The 21,614-nt window shown below is 35.8% G+C and overlaps 1 protein-coding gene across 1 annotated transcript; it reads left to right on the top strand.

The window, feature by feature from the left end:
- Positions 1–758: 758 nt before the first annotated feature.
- On the top strand, positions 759–19,295 carry gpr142 (G protein-coupled receptor 142). The gene is made up of 4 exons (XM_048170448.1): positions 759–826; positions 9,809–9,985; positions 14,237–14,384; positions 17,642–19,295. The coding sequence occupies exons 3-4, from the start codon at positions 14,252–14,254 to the stop codon at positions 18,592–18,594; spliced, it is 1,086 nt and encodes a 361-aa protein (XP_048026405.1). The 5' UTR covers positions 759–826; positions 9,809–9,985; positions 14,237–14,251; the 3' UTR covers positions 18,595–19,295.
- Positions 19,296–21,614: the final 2,319 nt, after the last annotated feature.

The raw sequence follows: 21,614 nt of genomic DNA, 5'->3' as shown, positions 1-21,614 counted from the left end.
CACAACATACCTGTCCGAGACTGCTTTAGTTCTCTGGTAACCATCAAAATTAACACGCAACAAGCTGGATGTGCACCATGACTTTCGTATGGCTGTCACGAAAATCATGCCATATATATCTCTAGCCCTGGATATGCAGGCCCAGACTTCACATTAAATAGTCACATTAAAACAATTAAATAAGGGCTTTAATTCAACCAGGAACATGAAAAGGCATGAAAAAACATAACTTACAATATGTAAATATTTATTAGTGCAGTGGTTATTGTTGTGTTTTAATTGGTGAATGTTTCATCCTGTAGACATGCCGAAACACAGCAACTAGAATTCATAATATTTTCAAATAAATCAAATAAATTTGAATTTGTTCTGACGACAGGTTGAAAACAAAAGTCGGTCATTGTGAACCCTTGCACCACGTTTAAGGTAATCCAAGTGAAATGGATAGATTTGATATTTACGCTAACAGATTAAAATGTGCTGTTATTTGCTCAACGGGTTCTAGGAGATGCGAATCTGTTGTTGGAAAAACTCAGTAGTTGCAAGTCTGCAGTTAATTGTTTGTATTCTGGCTGTTCATTAAAAGACTTAAACAAGGGACAGTCACATTAAGCTGATGACTATACTGGTCCCATTTGAATGGCGGCGGGTCATGGGGGTCGTTAAGATTTTTCAGTGTTAAAATAGGGGTCTCTTGAAAAAAAGGTTGGGAACCACTGCTATAGAGGGTATGCATCAACGTCACTTTCCCGCCGAAAGCGCGCTTCCTCAGCTGGACTGAGTGGCAAAAGAACCTGCTGTGTGACTGGAAACTGTGAAAACGCAGGTAAAACAAATGATTACACTAAAGGTTGGACTGGAAAGTGTTCCTTACAACTTGTCAAATAAACCTAATCCATGGATATTGACATGCAGCCAGGAATCGTGTTTCCTGACATTTATATGTGTCTGATTTGACGCCGGAGAAATACATAAAGCAAATCTGCCTGTGAATATTTTATATAACTACAACATAGGTAGGTTTAAATCCGCGTAATCACTTATATCAATGTTATATCGTCATATTATCCAGCCCTAAAACATATATAGTTTTATAGTATAGTTTTTGTCAGTGTTGTTAAAAACACACAATTATGCATAATATAAAATGGAAAATATTTAATTGATGAGTTGTCAACATAATATATAACAATACAAAATATACGGTATGATTTTACCTCAAAATCCAACAATTTGACAAAATGATAACTGCAAATCCATGTTTCTCTGCTGGAGTCCAGCTGTTTCTGTGAATTGCAGTGATCCATTTGCTTTTTTTTCTGTTGCTTTCAGCAGTCTTTAAATATATACCTCAGGTTTTGTTGTCAGAACTATTTGTACAGTCAGTCGCAAAGCTCTTTCCTGTTTTGGATGTGTTTGTGTGTTTTTCGCGGCATTCGCGCTGAAAACCAATGCTGCCGCTCAGTCTTTGTGCCACTCAGTGGGCGTGACCGCAGTCGTAACGGTCGACGGTCGACGGTGACGTCACATGCATACCCTCTATAGAAACCGGTGCTTCTAACGGCTTGCTGCAGTGACGCGATGACTTTACCAGTCGGCGACTGGCTCTTATTTAGAAGGCGGGACTTATTCCGCCATATTGCACGTTGCACTTTCTCCCATTCAAAACAATAGGAGTGACACGTCTTGTGTTATTCTATAGTCTTTGTTTTGTTTAGGAGTTATAGACATTTATATGTATGAACACATAAAAATATTACACACACCTGATTTTGATAGCATTTTTTGCCACTTACTATCAAAATTTTGACATTTGGCCATGAGCATGTAGTCAACGACCAATGTTTCTGATTTTACGGTGGTTTCGTCTCAATCGGACTTACAATTTCGAAGATATTTGCGAATGTTGTTTAAATGCTAAATCACAACATTGCAATACCTAGCATGTATGATATCGTTGGACTCAGCAAGGATTCAGGAATCTAAGGAGATGACGAAATTGTCCTGAGAAAATAAGTCAACCACATCCAAAGTTATAAGCATGTAAATAATTTTTTCACCACTAGGTGGCACTGGTCCGAATCTTGTCAGGCTCCTTCAGGGCATTGTGCCGATGACCCTTACAGAGTTTCGTAATGATACATTAATGCGTTCATAAAGTACAGCATTTTAATACACAATTAAAAATGGCTGCCGCCAAAAATGGCCGATATGGGTATGGGAAAATTGAATATCATTCAAATCGGCGCAATGCCCCAAAATTAATGAGCTGAAACACAGCATGTAGCCTCAGGTCATGCTTGTGAGGACATGTACCAAGTTTGGTCTGAATACGATAAAGCCTTACGGAGATACAGCCTTATGTTTACTTTCGCAAGCTCTATGTGAAATTCGTTTGCATGTTTTTCGAAAATGGTTTGAGAAATCAACTTGAATTAAACATCTTTTTGTAAGCATGGTCTGAAGATGATCTGGTTCAATTTTTGTGATAATCTTAATGATGTCATAGGGTGCAATCAAATCGTCTCGAGCCAAGGAATGAAAACTATTTTGTTTCTAGACTTTGCAGTTCAGAAGTTATTAGCATGAATGTGAGTGCTAATTTGGTCAGTTGGTGGCGCTAGAGCAATTGGGTTAGAGACTCAAAATTTTCTATAGTGACAGTTTGGACTGTCCTCCATCTGTGTGCTAAATTTCATAACTTTCCCACGAGTGGTTCTATGGGCGACAAAAGGCTTCCAGAGTGGAAGAAGAAGGAGAACGCCAATGGATACAATAGGTGCCTATGCACCTTTTGGTGCTTGGCCCCTAATTAATATTTCATGTCCATTTATTTGGTACACCAAAGCCACATAATGCAGGATAATGTACAGTCATCTGATAATGACCAGCTGATTATACCTTATGCCTTACTTAATGTTTGTATTGTTTCATTGTTGACCTGTCCTAGGAACGGTCAATATTATTGTAGAGTGTTAGAACAGTAACTATGAGTGATGCAGTGACTCATAGACAGTGTAATAAAGCAGTAAGCTTTCATCCTCAGGCAAAAGAAGTAGTCACTGACAGTATATAGGTCATATTATTATCAAGTCCACACTGATTTTAACTCAGAAATTGCTACATTTCACAAATAATGACCAAAAAACAGCAAGTAACACACTGTAATAAACAAGGAATTCTGAGAGACTTTACAACTTTGAAAAATGTGTACACTGTAGTAGTACATATGTAGTACATATATTATTTAGCAGCAGAAATCACACCTTTAATCTTTACATTTTTAGATTAACGTGTTTAGAGCAATGACAACTGACAACATCAATTATCACAGAGCCATACAAATAATTTATACCCTAGCATTTAAACCACTCAGTAAAAAGAAAGCCGGTCTGGGTAGCCTGCAGGTATATTGATCACTGGTGATGAGACTGTCAAAACCAGTGATACAGAGACCCAGCAAGCCTAATTCGATTTCTCTCACTCTCTCTTGTAATGGGGCTCCGTATCTGACCCACTTGGCACCTCATTGTATCTGCTGCTCTGCTGCATTTCAGCTGCATTGTGTTTCTGCATCATGAATAAATTGGTTTCATTTTTAATTTCCTTTAAATTTAGTAAATTATTTTGGTTTAAAATTATGTTGTCATACTGTGGGATCTGTCAGGAGTTATTAAACAACAAAGCAGACGAGACAAAAGTTACAAACTTCATCCATCTTGTTTCCTCAATTTACTCACACATTACATTATTACATCATTCAAGATATAATTTCAACAGTTCTGACTTCCTGTTTCGAAGTAGTACAATGTTACGCATGAACACAACACATACTACATGTCTCCAAAAAGATCAATCATGCATTTTACTAAACTTGAATGGTATTGTCACTAGAGGGCAGTATTGTTGCAAATGAAATGCTGTCATGAATACAGAGAAATGCATTTTACTTTAAAAGATTCCATTTGTTAACATTAGTTAATACAAACTATCATCGAAAACTACTTCTAAAGCATTTATTAAGGTAACACTATTTTGATAGTCTACCCTTGATGTTCTAACTGTAAGTAATTTTGTAACTACATGTCATAGCAGTCAGAGTATAAGTAGACTGTCTACTTAATATGTGCTAACACTTTATTTTGATGCTTCCCCACAGACATTCTACTGACTATAAGTAACTTTGCAAGTTCATGCAAACTTTTTTCTACTAACCCTAACCTAACAGTCTACTCCAGTGAGAGTTAGTTGGCATGTAGTTGCAAAGCCACTTATAATGTCTAAAGTGGACAATTGAAATAAAGGTAACCTTTATTATTATTATAGGTTAATGTTAATTTCAACATTTAATTATACATTATTAAAATCAAAAGTTGCATTAATATTATTAAATGGACCTGAGCTAACATGAACTAACAATGAACAGTATCTTAATTAACTAACATTAACAAATATTAATAAATACTAACAAATGTATTGCTCGTTGTTAGTTAATGTATTAACTAATGGGACCTTATTGAAAAGTGTTACCACAATTCGCATTGTGAAACTCATTTTCTATTGTTATCGAGACAAAGAAAGCATTAATAATCCATAATTCCTCACAAAAAGGCCCTCTGTATTTACCCCCCCTTTATCTCCATCCATTCATTACTAATTTGCTTCAGTTCTCTCCATTTATTCATGTGTTTTTCCTTTTATCTTGTTTCTCTCCCCCGCATGCCTCAGAAATTACAGGTAATTAAATTCACATTAATAATGTTAGCCTCCGTGAACCCCGCTTACAGCAATCACATTACGTGCTGTTATGAATTAATGTGTTTAGATGGAACAAAAGAACCCTTCACTTTAAGTGCTTTAACTATGAGTTGAGCAGTTTTTCTTCTTCACTCTACAAAAGAGTTGATAAAAGCAAAGTGACAAAGTGGACATAACCTCTTTCTACATCACAGCAGCCTTTAATGACTCTTCTGTAAATACCCCTCAGGGATAAAAAATATTCAATGACAGGATTTACAGGCCTGTGTAGGATCATGTCAAACACTCCTACACATTGTGCTATGGAAGCTGAGATTGTTGTAGGCCAAATGCAAAGACTGACCACTTCCTCTTGTTCTCTTTTGGGACAATCAATAAAAACAATTATGATTAAGAATTTGTGAATCTTAAGAGGTTATTGTGGAATATACACATCTTTTGAAATTCTATACAGTACATCTCATAAAATCTTTTTTTAATGGAATATAGTATTTATTGCGAATGTTTTTTCCATGATGCACTTCATTATTTTTTTTAAAATTCATAAGCATTTTTAATCTTTAATCAAAATAACTTCCTCTCCCTCTTGCAGCGATATCTCTTCACATAACCTGTCACTCATATGAGCAATAGTAAAGAACAAGAATCCAATCAGTTCAAAATGGACAAAATCAGCTCCTGTCCTACATTTTTTCTTGTTCGAAAAGCAGTTTCACTCAGATATACGTCACCAGTTACTTTTAAAAGTAATGCGTTACAATATTGTATTACTCCCTAAAAAAGTAACTAATTGCGTTACTTTACTAGTTACTTGAAAAAAGTAATCTGATTATGTAACTCGCATTACTTGTAATGCGTTACCCCACAGTTCGCTGTGATTTTGCCAAGTAAGATGTTTTCCTGGCTGGATCAGCATCTTTTGTTGATCCTGGAACAATATTTCTGTCCTAACGCTATCCCTACCCCATAAATCTAACCCTACCCATAACTTATCCCTAAAATCAGAGGGAAATGATAGGTGAATAAGAATAGTGTAGAAGCCCCTAACCCTGTCCTTCAAATCTGATTGGTTGATTGGAATGTTACTTGGGAAATCACGTTCAACATATGCCACAAAAGGAAAGAAAAGACGAAAAGACTATCACAAGTTCTATTTCATGCCGACTTTCACTCAGATCATCTTTACTTAATTTGTTAATCAAATTAAACAGAACGAACTTGTTGGTGGTCATGTTGAGTGAAGGAATTGATTGACATTTTTATGGAATACAATGATAATATGAATAATATTTATGAAAATATAACTCTGCCAGGTTTCAGGTCTAACATGCTGAAGTGTCATAGAGCAAGAGGATAGGAGATAATGAATGTTGTTCTGGATGACAGGACATATTAAATCAACATTCCCTTCTGCTGGGTTTGGCCCTCAATATAACACTATGAAAACATGAATTCCAAGTTCAGACCACACAAAGCTGCTTGACTTTCTTTTAAGAGAAGGTTAAATGTTTTATTGATGTCATTAAATGTTATGATATACAGCTAATGTGACAACATTAGGCCAATAGTTGAGCTCTGTTCACATAAAATGGTCATGTACTGGGAAACTTAGTGTCAGTATCAATGGAAAAATCCTACATTTCAAAATATGTTTGTGTTTAGTGCATTTTTAGTGCATATTTTATCATTTTAGTGCATTTTTAAAATTATTTTAATACATTTTATTATATTTTTTATTTTATATTTTGCTAAATTATATATAGGTATTAGGGGTGTAATGGTACACAAAAATGACGGTTCGGTACTTAGCTCGGTTTTGAAGTCACGGTTCGGTACGGGATCGGTACAGCAGGGTGAGAAAACATTTTTTTTTAATTAAACAATGTTTTACTGAACCAACTGTGTCTTTTCCTAAAGATGAAAAAAATCTATCTCTGTAAACTATTAGAGAGCCCTTACTTGCACATTACTATAAAGGTTACAATTAACAACAGAGCCCAAATTATTAAATTCAGTTGCTATTTATTTTTTAGATAGAATCGTCAACACTCAAATATAATAAAGAATGTATGTATTGTAAGCATGTAAATTACACATAAGGCAGTTTTTGCATTAACTTCTGTTTCTCCAATTCGTTGTTGAAATATAATCATTTAGTGGCTGTCATAACTTGTTTTCATGACGGATTTATTTAGGCCTTACATTAACTAACAGGTTAAACAAAATATAATTAATATATAGGCTAATATAGTGCATATATTTAGCGAAAAAGTTAATTTCTCTAGCGAACTAACAAGCTGTTGACACTGAATGGCTTTTCTGAGGTAAATGTAATACTACGTGACATGTTATTTACAAACTGATTTACTGACATCTTTCCGCGATTACACGAGATATGATACGTTTCAGTAAGTTGTACTGTATCTTTCAACATACCTTCATGTTCATTCATGTTCATTCTGTAGTAGTGATGATGAGGAAGGGATGATCGCGTTCACTTTTGAGCTCAGGCGCGAATCACGCCACATCAAAAAGCGTCAAAACGACGTTTATTGTTTGAATTTCTTGATAAAATTGACAGAATTTGAAAGATGGCACTTTGTTTCTTACCGAAAGTAACAAAACACAGAGCTTATTGCGATTATTGGTGGTTAATGTTGGTTAAAATAGGTTAGGCTAAAAAGCATTACTGTATTTCGCATTACGCATTACGCCCCCTTCTGGATTTGAGTGTGGATAGCATGTGAATGACTGCATAAGTCGTCATACTGCATGAACCGAACCGTGACGTTTTATTATATCATTTCAATATAATATATATATATTAAAATGATTTCAAGTTTTTGTTTTGCTTGGTATTGTTTTTGATTTGCTTTGCAGTTTATATAGGCCTATTAGTAAAATCCAATACATAATTTTACTTTAATGCAACTTAAAGGTGCTAAAGAGGATCTTTTCGTCGACTGAGAAACCAAAGACTGTTTGTGAGTTTTTGAAATGAGCACATGCGTAAGAACAGCCCCCCCTCCTTCACAGCTCATTCGAGGGAACGCCTCCCAAAACTCGTGCACAAGTATTGGAACACGAGTGTTTACCACCGGCATTCGCTGTGTCGTGTTAGTGGATTCATTATGTCGGACTCACCGCAGGTAACTCATAATCTGCAGTTGTTACTCCTGTCTCCTGACAAAAACATTGCATGCGGCGCCTGTGGAGTGTGGAAAGTTACTGGAGTGCGCAGCCACGCACGTCTCGCACAAGGAACGTCATGGCAGTGATTGACAAGCCAGAGGGCCAATCCGCGCACGTCTTTCACAAGGAACGTAATGGCAGTGACTGACAAGCCAGAGGGCCAATCGTTTACGCGATGATCGCGTAAACGATTGGCTGATGTTTTTAAGGCCCTACCTCGTGCACAGATGATGTATATTAATATTATTCCTTTCAGTGCACCTAATAAATAGTCTTTTATCAGTTAGTAAAGACAGTTTCAAGTAATATTGCAAAAATGTATGAAACAAAACATCCTCTTTAGCACCTTTAAAGTGAACAAACAGTTGCATCACACAATGCAGCCTATATTTTTTGGTAGTTTTCTGTGATCTGGAACCATAAAAAAGGGGCTTTTTCCCAGATATGTTCTCTGGGTAGCTCAATTTGGACAATCTGTAGTGATCAACCAACTTTATATTGAGAAATATAGATATTTATTGCAAAGACTGTTCCCTATTATCATGCCTATAGTATATATACTGCTGGCATGAAGACCAATGACAGAGAGTTTACTCAGCTCATTTTCTGCCTGGCCAGTTATCTGCTGTGTTACAAGGCCAGGTCAGAGACCATTCATCAAAATGAACACTCGGTGATGAGTATTCACGTGAGAGAGAGAGACAGAGAGAGAGAGAGAGAGAGAGAGAGAGAGAGAGAGAGAGAGCATCCGTGCATCCCTTTCTCTCCTCCTGTGTCCAGATGGTGGTGTACATGTACTTTTTGTTCCATCTATCTGGAGACGTGATGTTGCTGGCTGGTGAGGGAAGCTAATTAATCTAGAAAACATTTAGTTCTTCAATAGTATACATGCAAAAAATGGTATATATATTAAAACAAGTCTAGTTCGATTCTTAAAATTGTGCGGCTTTGTGAGCAGTGTTGTTATTGGTAACTCAAACTAAAACTATTAAATTAGTTTTGTTAATTAAAATAAGCTGAAATAAAATAAAATACAAATATCAGATGAGAAATGTTGCCTCAACAACTGACTGAAATAAAATACGTGGAAGTAAAAAATTACTAAAACTATAAAACTGAAATGTATATAAATTAAAGTTAAATAGAGTATAAAATAAAAAAATACTTAAACTTAAAATGAAAAATATAAAATAGTATATAAATTATACTAAAATAAAATAAAGTTTTTGTGAAGTGCAAAGTGATTACAAATACAATTTATAAATTATCCCCAAAACTTACATTAGATTTATTACATTTTAGAGACCAGAACAGTGGACTCTCTTGACTTTTGCCTGTAGGCAACCTCCCAGTAGCAACCACATAAAAAAGTACTAAAGACCACTCAGACCACCTTAGCAACCACAATGCCCTGGCAACCATCCCGAACACCCTATAGCATCGTGGCATGAGTTTTGCACAGGCAAGCGCCATTCACATTCACTTCAGTAAATGTACAAATCTACATAATGGTTAAAGCTTAAAGAGAACCACAGAGTCTATATTTAGGTTCGAGTTAAATTTACATTTACATCACAGCCAGAGGAATCCTATAATATATCCTATAAGTGCCCTATAAAGATCACACACAGCAGATAAGAGCTCCCATGGGTCTGAAGGCATTGCTGTGTGAAACAAAGCACCCTCTTCCTCATGTGTCTCTGCACTATACTGACCTCTCTGTGAAAGATAGATCTCTTTATGTCTGTCTCAGTGCTTCACTCCTTCACCAAAATCCTCCCTATGGAAATCAGCCCTGCTCGTGCTTAACGCCTCCCTCCCTCTCTCTCCCTCTCTTTCTCTATCTCTCTTTCTCTAGCTCCTTCCATAACCTCCTCCCGAACTCAGTCTGTGGTTGCAGTGATGTGTCTGTTTTACAAAGACCCCCGTCCTTCCTCTTCCTCCTTGTCCTCCTCAAGGGCTGCCTGGCTGGGCATCGGTGGTTAGGACTCCTGCTCCAGAGTCCACGGATGGGGATCTGCAGCGGTTTGTGAGGGTAAGAATCCCTCTTTGTCCATGAGCTATCAGTCTTTATTTAAGAGAAAATGTATGTATTTTTATTTAAGAGAGTGCTAAGTGAATTTATTAAAGTGAGCATCAATTGTAGTTACAGTATGTTTTTGCTGTATTAAATACAGGTAAAGTGGAGCACTTAAGATTTTTTATTTAATATTGCTGTATTTAAAATATATATATATATATATATATATATATATAGTTTGCTGTAGAGATCTTTAGCTATTTAAAATGGTACAGTATGATTGTGTGAGGGGTTAAACATTTGCAATCATATTTTAAAACAATTCCAGTGACAAAATAGCAGAAAGTGTAACTATCTATCTATCTATCTATCTATCTATCTATCTATCTATCTATCTATCTATCAATTAAAAATAATGTTATTTATGCTAGTACAATGTGAACCTTCCACTGTTATTTACTTCCCCTTATCAAACAGCTTTTAAAAAACGAGTGTTAACTGGTTTGTTCTGAACATAAATCAGTGTGTGTTTTGTCATTTTAATATTTTCTCCAGGATCTACAGGATATCCAGAGGTCAACTCTGGAAGTCATAAAGATAGCTTTAAAAATTTGTGGCATTGTTTTTGAGCACTTTGTGTAATCAAGAGACTGTGAATTTCAAGACCTCTGTTTCTGTATCCATCTCATCTTCTCTCTTCCTTTGTAGAAAACAATGAAACACTCTTTTCCCCACATGTCCTGATATGGATAATGTATACCGTTGTCCTTGAGCTCATAACTATTGTCTCAGGTGTACCGGCTGAATATGAATAATTGAGCGTGTTCATTAGAGCAAAAAGTCCATGGAGAGAGATCTGAAACCTTACACATTGACTCCCTGTACATCCTAGAATTGAAAACAGTGGCCATTTATACTTCTACAAAATGAGGTGATTTCCCATGAGACTCTGTAAATAGAGTCACACTTCATTATTTAAAACATTATTTTTCATTATTGTCTACAGATCAGCGGCACTGATTCTCTGAAACAGATTGCGTGGGTGGTTGCCCTTAGGCAGGGGGCAACACATGTGAACTATAGTGCAGTAATGGAAAACAGTGCTGTTTGTCATTCACATAGTTTAGGTTATGCTATAAGTTGCAATGTCATGCTTTGAGCTTAAACAGCTTACGAGTTATTTCATATAAATCTTTTGAGACCCTAATTCTAAATGGTAGTCTCTAGATGGGAACCCAGAAATCCCTGGTCTGGGAATTAAGCTCTTATTGCATATGAGGAAACAGCGCAAGGCCAGTTCAGATTTACGTAGAATCCCAGTAATTCGATTTCCTTAATTGTAAATATCAGCATGATTTAATGCTTTTTTTTTTTTTTTTTTGGCCATTAAGTTTCCCAAAAAGTATGTCTAATTTTGTCGTATGACTCTTGATTATCAAAGCGTTACACTCTTTTGAACCCTTAAAAGAACCCTTTTTTTTTTTTCTTGAGTGAAGAACATATATATATTAAAAAAAGCCCTTTTCCATTGAAGAACCTTTGGTGCACTGGAAAGGTTCCATGAATGTCAAAGGTTCTTCATGGAACCATCAATGCAAATAAAGAACCTTTATTTTTCAGAGTGTAGACAGAGATGTTTTAATAGTGTATCTTATTCAAACTTCAGTTGCAAATGATTGATTCATTTCTGTGAATCAATTCAAAACTCTGTGATTCATTTGCATTATCGTTTAAATGTTGAAATTTAAATATGTATTTTTTTTTTATATTAAAATATAGTCAAAATATATGTAAATATTGATAGTTGTTTTATGTATTGAGATATTTGTGTGTTTAAATTTAATTAAATATAATTTTTCATTTTGTTATTTAGTAAAAAACTGGAAAACATCCCTATTTTTACTATATTTTACCTTTTACATGGTTTGGTTTCACCTGAGTCAGCTATGAGCTCAAGGACGATGGTAACATCCATATCTGGATGCGTAATAGTATATTTTTGTTTGTTTCTAAAAAGGAAGAGAGAAGATGATAAGGATACAAAAACACAGGCATTGTGATTACATTTTTCTTTTTACAATGTTTGGTTTCAATGGCTGTTTGGCTGAAATTATGGTTCCTGACTGAAAAAAAACACCCATTTAAATATATATCATTGCCAAAAGGCTGTAGAATATTGAGATAAACAGTTTTTAGTTATATCGCCCTGCCCTTAAAATTATACTTCAAATTATAAAGATGTTTGGCATTGAGAAAGAGGGTAATATCCCCAAAGGATTTCCCCAAGGAAATATGGATATATTAAAGGCTTTAGTTAACAGGCATGTCTAATACATGAGAACAAGGTTCCTCTCCATAAAATCTAAACCTCTTGAGAAAATGCAGTTTCCACTTCATTTTTAATGTGTGATACCCATACTTATGGGATTTTTATCACATTCTTGAAACTGCTAAAATGATCAGCCCCTCATTCTGCTTTGTAATCATAATCACTTGGGATTTCTCAACTGCCATCCAGTTACCACAGGAACATGCTTTAATGAAAATATATATATTGGTGCATCCACTGAACCTGACATTTTTCACTACATAGAGTCAGCTTCACAGAACAAGCAGCATATCATATAAACACACTCACAGAGACCAATATAAACACACACATGCTCCTCCTCATTGCTTTTGTGGATCTCTTAAATGAGCGATGATTTGTTTGTAGAGATATTTTCAGAAGGGAGAACAACATCAGTAATAAAGTACTTAATGCCTTTCAGAGGAAACCTCTCTTCTGTAGCCTAGCACACGCTCACCTGTAGTTAAAGATTTATCATTTATCAGCTTCTGTATCAAAACAACTATAGAGTGAAGGGTCACAAAGAGCCATAAAAGTCTCATTACAACATATGATGTAACTGTATATGATAAAGGGATTATGCTTCTCTGGAAGTGGAAATTATATGATCCTTCTTGCATTTTACCATTGAGACCATCCAAATGAACTTTTTTGAAAGTATCTGTGGATCACTATTAATTCACATATATAAATACTTATAGAAATATACGTTTACCGAAAATCAAATTATCAAATCATTTTAGTCCTGTTACCCATTCTGACAGATGTTTTTTTTTCATGTTATCATTCCAAAATAGCAAAAGTGGATAGACAGCATTTACTTTTATGATGGTTAAGATCCTCCTTTCACTTTTTAGATTTTTTAAAGCTGTTTCAAGCATTTTTGTATTGTATTTGTGGAAATGTATTTATGGGTTTACCCATTTGGAATCATTTCTATGGGTATTAATGTTTTCCTAAAAAATAGTAGCACCATTCTGCTGTAGAAACAACACAGATTTGACAGAATTTCTTAAATTAAATTTTTGATAAATGCACATGAATGAATGGAATTGAAAATGTGTGAAAGAAGTGCTCAGTGAAAATTGCTAAGGCAATCACAAAGCCACCATAGTCCCCACATAAATCCCCAATAGGGAAAAGACAGAAGTAATTATAAGGTGACAGAAGACCAATCATTCCTGCCTTCTCCAGTTCTCACCCATAGTGTGAATTTGCCCACCTAAGCAGGACGGTTGATGAAGCAGCCCCATCGTAACAGGCAATCATGTTCCACAACATAAACCCTCTCACTTTGTTTGCCAGGAGGAAAAACTGAATGGCTTTTAAATATACTGTCGTTCAATTCCAATGACAACACAAAACAATGCACTGCAAAGGCAAAATGCACAGTTTGACCCTTTACATGCAGGAAAAGCACCGAAGCACATTAGCAAGGGAAGTTGTTCATAAAACTCAATGATGTCATGCAGTAAAAGGAAATATACAGAGCAAATCGATCATTTCTGCTCTGTGCACTTGGTCTGATAGCAAATAAACATGTTTGGCTCAGAGCTGATCACCTCATCCTCTCAGGAGGGGGCAGTTATGGGAGTAATCAAAGTTAAACACAGAAGGAAAGGTAGAAAGTGGAAAGATAAGACAAGTAAATGAGGGAGAGTGTTGTGCACTCTTTAACCTATGAGGGCAAGCTGTCTCTGTCATTAACACAATGACCCGGTGAGAGGACCAGAGCGTAGTAAAATTCCATGCTGCTCCATCATTCTGCACTGCAGACTCCGTAACCAAACACGTTCAGCACACAAAAAGGTTCATTTCACATTGATTTCAGTTGTTGCTCAAAGTGACAAAGGTTTTAGGTCATATTTAGACACTAGGTTTTAAGGTTTCCTTCCTGTTCTCTTTCCTTTCACAAGAGGAACTCAGAGGCCATGATTGACTGGCACAATGGCACAGCGCCCGGCCAGCAGGAGGATGAGCGCAGTGCTCAGGAGAGGTCAGAGTGTGTGCTGGCTTACATCCCTGTCATCTACTACAGTGCTCTGTTGTGTGTTGGAGTGCCAGGTATGAGATGTGAATTTTAATACCTATATAAATAGGGGTCGATTAGGATCAGGGTTGTGCACCATTGAGATTTGAATTGAGAATGCATTTTAAGTTAAGAATTAAGGTCAAAATCAAGATGTGATTTTTTATTGAATTTAAGGAATTATTATGGACTGAAATAAAATTCAAAATTCAGTCCATTGTCCATAAAATGAAAGTTAATTTATTCTTAAATAAATGATCAGATTTAAAGGGTTAGTTCACCCAAAAATGAAAATTCTGTCATTAATTACTCACCCTCATGTCCTTCTACACCTGTAAGACCTTCGTTCAACTTTGGAACACAAATTAAGATATTTTTGATTAAATCCAATGGCTCAGTGAGGCCTGCATTGCCAGCAATGTCACTGAACCTCTCAAGATCCAGAAAGCTACTAAAGACATATTTAAAACAGTTGATGTGTTGATGGGCGATTTCAAAACAGTATCTTTCTGGGCATTGAAAGCGTTAATTATCTTGCTGGCAATGGAGGCCTCACTGAGCCACCGGATTTTATCAAAAATATCTTAATTTGTTTTCCGAAGATGAACAAAGGTCTTATGGGTGTAGAAGGACATGAGGGTGAGTAATAAATGACTCCTTCATTTTTGGGTGAACTAACCCTTTAAATCATATATACACTAAATATTTTGTCATTTTTGGTTTGGCCAATTTTTATATTATATTTTTATAACCAAACAACATGAATCAGATTATGAAATGAAGGTTTTTAATGTTTTTTAGCTTTCATTTTATTAAATTCCCCAATCCTGTAATTCTAATTCAAAATTCAATTCAGCATTCTGTGGAACATAGTTGATTCCAACTCCAACTTATGGAGTATTACTTTTTTCCTTTTCTTTTTCTTTTTTAGCGTTTTTTTTTTTTTTTTTTTTTAATTATTGTTTGTAGAAATGACTGCACAATAAAAAACCCATAAAATAAGATTTTATTTGAATATTGACCATGACACATGAGTATTTTTAGCACATGGGAAATTGATCTTCTTCACCTTCAGTCACTTGATGGAGGAAGGTCATGGTAGATTCATTCAGTGAGACACATCAGACCAGACAAGAAATCATTAAGCATCCACAAACATTTTACTACACCAATCCCAGAACAGACTGACAGCTACTTAAGGACATGAAAGATAATCAATCAATCAATCAATCAATCAGTATGACTAATGGTTAATTAGCGACTCATTTGAAAGCTACCCATAAACTGCTACTATAAACCAGGGGCCGTATTCACAAAACACCTTAAGGCTAAAAGTAGCTCCTAACTTGCCGATTTAGGAGAAACTCTTAAAAATAATGGGCGTGTCAGTCCTAATTTTAGGAGTCCTAAATTTTTGCTCTAAGAGTATTTCACAAAGCATTTTAGCACTAAAAGTAGCTCCTAAATCTCTGAAACATTAGGAGTAGTCAAGAGGACTCCTAAGTCACTAAGACCAAATCACAAACAGTCCTAATCCACCCAAAGACACTGTACACCATTGAGGCAATAGCGATAGAGCCTTAGTTGCTGAACTTTTTCTTCATAAATGCAATACATTTTTATTTATAGATTTGAATCTACGATGAGACACAAAAAAAAAAACTTTAACAAATAAATAAATATTGTCTGATTACCCGTGGCAATGGTTTCCATGAGTTCACACTTACAAATGATTGAATAAAGTAAAAAAAAAATAATATATAAGCGTATTTGGTGTGCTGTCCAAGGGGATTGAGGGCTCCGAGCTTAGAATTTAGCCCAAACCCAAAGTTATCTCCGTATCCCCAGCCGAGAGTGAGGAGTGGGGTGGCAGAGGGATGCAGAAAACTGTCAAAGTAACTATAGGCGAGTCGGCTTTCGTCTGTGTATATATTCCTCCTCTCGAGCTGATTAGAAAAACGGTTTGAATGTGTTTCTCCCAGACTTTGTTTATAAAACATAATTTGTCGCTTGAATTCTACAATCTCTTGAGATGCAGACATCCAAGAGGTGGACAATTAAGTGTATATGCTAGTTTAATTAGTGACACTAACCTATTTTAAAACCTTTATGGCAACAATATGGCAACATTTTATTTTGACTATGGCAACATTTTTATTAAAAAAATATTTATTTGAATAGGGCAACATTTGTATTTTAAAACCTTTATTTTAATATGGAAACATGACACCTCATTCTACAATATTTCTATGATTAAATCGCTGACTCCTCCCCCATCAGCCAATCACTGTGTGTTTACTCCATAGCAACGAGGTCAACCCCGCCCTTACTCTTAGCTTAAGACTTCTATCTATTCCTTAGTAAAAGTTTGTCTCAGCAGCTTTGTGAATAGGTTTTAAGAGAAAAGTCTTAGCTAAGAACTTTTACTGCTATTTAGGAGAACTCTTAGTGGTAAGATAAAATGTTTTGTGAATACGGCCCCAGATCAGGGTCACAGACAGATGCTTGGTATTCACAACAGCCGATTTAAATCAATTTACTAGTATTTTTACAATTTACTGCTGAGATTGGTCTAGTTAACCCAAAAATGAGAATTCTGTCATTATTACTCACCCTCATGTTGTTCTAAACAAGTATGACTTCTTTTCTTTTGCATAACACAAAAGAAGACATTTCGAATAGTTTTTGTTGATACAGTGAAAGTCAATTGGGTCCAAAACATCATTGTATGGATGTAAAAAAACACTGACACATTTTTCAAAATGTTCCACAGAAAGTCATACAGGTTTGGTACGTGGGTGAGGGTGAGTAAATGATGATATTTCTCATTTTAAAGGGACGGTTAACCCAAAAATAAAAATTCTGTCATTAAGTATTTGGAAGGTACCTTTATTATGCTTCTCTAGTGTAATATGTAATATGACTGGAGATTTTTTTTTTTTTCTATAAATAGTTTCAACAATTTTTTTTTTTTTTTTTAAAACAAACCACTTAAAATACACTTATCTCCTGCCTCGTCAACAAGCAAAAGCAGTACATATTCACTTAACTTTAATCTCTTCTTTGTGGAAAATCAGGGCAAAGGTTTCAGGGGGCCGCCATGTTCTGTAAATATGACCCCTAATCTTTTACTTCCCATCAATCCTGCTGAGTCTACTCCCTCCGTTCCCTTGATTTCTATCTCGGTCTTCTGTTTCTCCTTTCTCTGGCCTCATTCCCTCACTGTTTATGCCTTGTCCATCGTTGTCTACCTCAATTCTTGTTTCTAATTCCAGTTGTCACCTTTTCCCAGTGAACATCCTGACATTGGTGGCTCTTTACCGGCTGGCTGTTCGCACTCAGAAGGCCCTCTACGTGTATCTTCTTGCTCTAACCGGCTCAGACATCCTCAGCCAGTTGTTCATCATCTTCGTGGGCTTCCTGCTCGAAACGGCCGTGTTTCACAGAGACGTACCTGTGCTGCTGCTGCGCTCGGTCAGTATGATGGAGTTTTCCGCCAATCACGCATCCATATGGGCCACCGTACCCCTCACGGTTGACCGCTATGTTGCTTTGTGCCACCCTCTACTTCACCGACAGATCAGCTACCCGGCACGGGCCCGGCGGATCATCGCGGTGGTGTTTACTTTGGCACTGGCATCCGGCGTGCCGTTTTTCTGGTGGTCAGACATGTGGAGGGTCAGCCACGCACCCAACAGCTTGGATACCGCCCTGATTTGGACCCACGTGACCATTATTTACTTTCTTCCGTGCTGCATCTTCCTCGTGCTAAACTCCTTGATCATTCTGAGGCTCCGGAAGAGACAGCGGCAGCAGATGTGCAAAGACGAGAGTGGACAACAGCTGGCACTGCCAGGCAAGCTGGGTAAAACCACAGCTATGCTCCTTGCAGTGACTTCTGTGTTCGCTATACTATGGGCGCCTCGTACTGGAGTGGTGCTCTACCATCTTTACGTGTCGTCGGTGCACCATGATTGGCGGGTACATCTAGCATACGATTTAGCCAACATGTTAGCCATGCTAAACACTGCTGTGAATTTCTTTCTGTACTGTTTTGTCAGCAAACCCTTTAGAGCGGCAGTGAGGGACGTCCTTTTGTTCCGGGGGGGACCGTTGCACCCACGCCGGCCCCTTCATCAACAGCGCAACCCTGCCAATGCCTCCACCTCCTCTATTTCCAGCACCAAACGTTCCCAGCGAGAAATAACCCCTCTCTCTCCCAAAAGGGCAGACATCAAGATGTAGTCTTGCTGCTTAAAAACATTTAAAAAATGAAAATTCTGTCATCATTTACTCACCTATATGTTCATGACTTTTCTTTTTTGTCCATACTTTTTGACCAAAAAAATCAATGAAACCTTTGGAACATCTTCTTTTGTGTAAGATGAAAGAAAGTCATACAGGTTTGGAATGAGAGTTTACTTGGGTAAATGATGACAGATTTTTAATTTTTGGGGAACTATCCCTTTAAGTCCCAACAAAAGCATTGAATTAACTTGAAAGGAGTTCAAATTTGTGGCTTTTATGGATTGAAAGGTTAAAGGTGCAGTCACATAAGTTCAAAAAAATGTTCATTGTCTATTGTAAATAGTGTAGCGATGTATGAGGCACAGCTCACACAAAAGTCACTTTTCAAACCAAGCAGTTTTCAGTACTGCAAATTTGTGTGATCAACTTGAAAATGAGGGAAAACCATGGGTAATTTTTTCGCCCTTATGTGAAAATCTTGATTCTTAATGGAATGACTAGATTTCAGCTGCAAAATTTTGCAAGATATCAATATGTGACCGCATCTTTAGTATGTAATATTACGTGATTGTTGCCACCAAAACTGAATATTCAGATAATGAACAGTCTAGTATTCATTCACGCTAATGTGCACCACAGGTACTGCTCATCTAAACACTGTCTTATCTGACCTCTGCTTGGTGACCCGAGAGATCACAGTTTACGGTCATTAAACAAAAGCCCAATAATGTTGACTTTGTCTTGCTGACAAAACAATAATGTTTGCAGGGCATAATGGATATCTTCCAATCAAGAGATAACCATTCCAGAAAAGAGTTTGTTTGCACTGATCTGCATATCTGTGTTATTTATTGTTCTATCCTCTGCGGGGACAAGAAAACTTACTACAGTATTTATGAAAAAAAGATATAATACTCATTTGATGAGCCAGATATCTTGTAATTTTCCATAAATGGTTAACCTTCAAAGGAATAGGTCGAAATATGAATATTCTGTCATCTTTTACACACCTTTGGGTTTTTACTAAACTGTATGACTTACTGTGAAACTTAGGTAAGAGGATAACTCTTTTCCATATAATAAAAGTAAATCGAGATCTAGCCCCACAATAAGAAAAAAGCAGCATAAAAGTATCATAAAACTGTTTCATATGACTCTGTAATTCATATGGCTCTGTTATTCATTTTTGAAGCCGTATAAGATTAGCCTTGTGTGAGAAAAAGGATGGAATTTCATTCATTATATGAAAATGTTTCTTTGAATTTGTATACAAAATTCACTTTTCGTAGAAAGAAAGTCAAACAGGTTTGAAATAACAAAAGGATGAGTAAATTATGTCAGTTTTTTATATATATATATATATATATATATATATATATATATATATATAAAATTTGTTTTGTTTTTTGGGTGAACTATTCCATTTAAATGTATTTTGATATTGTAAGAATGTCATATATTTAGAGTGTTTTTATAAATGTTGCTCATATTGTAGATGAATGAAGTTCTTTGAACACATACAAGTTTTTCATTAACTGTCTTTTTTTTATTCTCACTCATTAATTTATGATCTATTATTCTGCATTGTAAGATTTGAAGCCATCTTAAAGGATTAGTTCACTTCAGAATTAAAATTTCTTGATAATTTACTCACCCCCATGTCATCCAAGATGTTTATGTCTTTCTTTTTTCAGTCGAAAGGAAATTAAGGTTTTTGAGGAAAACATTCCAGGATTTCTCTCTATATAGTGGACTTCAACGGCTATACCAACAGGTTGAAGGTCCAAATGTCAGTGCAGCTTCAAAGGGCTCTACACGATCCCAGACAAGGAATAACGGGCTTATCTAGCAAAACGATCGGCCATTTACTAATATATACTTGTTAACCACAAATGCTCGTCTTGCACTAGCTCTGCGATGTGCCACACATTACGTAATAATGTTGGAAATTACCAAGCAAATGTTTACAAAGCGAATGTGCAAAGACTAAGTCAAATGGCCTTTATAAAAAAAAAGGTAAAATAACGATGTCGGACGATTTTGAAGTTGGAGGAGAAAATTAGATTTCCCCTACAATGATACTTCCTCCAACATCACACGTGACTTTTCCAACATGATTACGTAATGTGTGGTGCATCGCAGAGCGGGTGCAAGACAAGTATTTGTGGTTAAAAAAACTATATACATTTTTACTTTTTTAGAAAATGACCAATCGTTTCGCTAGGTGAGACCGCTATTCGTCAGCTGGGATCGTTTGAAGCTGCATTGAAACTGCAATTTGGACCTTCAACCCTTTGGTCCCCATTGTACGGAAGAGGATTAGGTCCAAGCAATAATAAAAAAATAAAACCATCTCGAGATTAAAGTTGTTAAATTTCGAGAAAAAAGTCGAGATAAAATGTTGAGAATAAACTCGTTTAAATTACGAGAAAAAAGTCGAGATAAAATGTTGAGAATAAACTCATTAAATTATAAGAAAAAAAGTCATTAAATTACGAGAACAACTTCGTTAAATTACGAATTTGTTCTCATAATTTAATGACTTTTTTTCTCGTAATTTAATGACTTTATTCTCATAATTTAATTACTTTATTCTCAACATTTTATCTCGACTTTTTTCTCGAAATTTAACGACATTTTTCTCATAATTTAACAAATTTGTTCTCATAATTTAACGACTTTTTTTCTCGTAATTTAATGACTTTATTCTCATAATTTAATGACTTTATTCTCAACATTTTATCTCGACTTTTTTCTCGAAATGTAACAACATTTTTCTCATAATTTAACAAATTTGTTCTCGTAATTTAACAACTTTTTTTTCGTAATTTAATGACTTTATTCTCAACATTTTATCTCGACTTTTTTCTCGAAATTTAACGATTTTTTTCTCGTAATTTAACAAATTTGTTCTCGTAATTTAACGACTTTTTTCTCGTAATTTAATGACTTTATTCTCAACATTTTATTTTGAGTTTTTTCTCGAAATTTAACAACTTTAATCTCGAGATGGTTTT

The sequence above is a fragment of the Megalobrama amblycephala genome, linkage group LG20, assembly GCF_018812025.1.
Source record: "Megalobrama amblycephala isolate DHTTF-2021 linkage group LG20, ASM1881202v1, whole genome shotgun sequence".
Classification (NCBI taxonomy): domain Eukaryota; kingdom Metazoa; phylum Chordata; class Actinopteri; order Cypriniformes; family Xenocyprididae; genus Megalobrama; species Megalobrama amblycephala.
The sequence above is the reverse complement of the archived record's forward strand: the minus strand, read 5'-3'. Positions and strand labels throughout refer to the sequence as shown.

What these genes read in the sequence shown, in the direction of transcription:
- gpr142 (XM_048170448.1), top strand. Translation starts at nt 14,252, where the DNA reads ATGATTGACTGGCACAATGGCACAGCGCCCGGCCAGCAGGAGGATGAG. An exon ending in GTTGTGTGTTGGAGTGCCAG is followed by an intron (nt 14,385 to 17,641) that starts GTATGAGATGTG and finishes ACCTTTTCCCAG; the next exon opens with TGAACATCCTGACATTGGTG.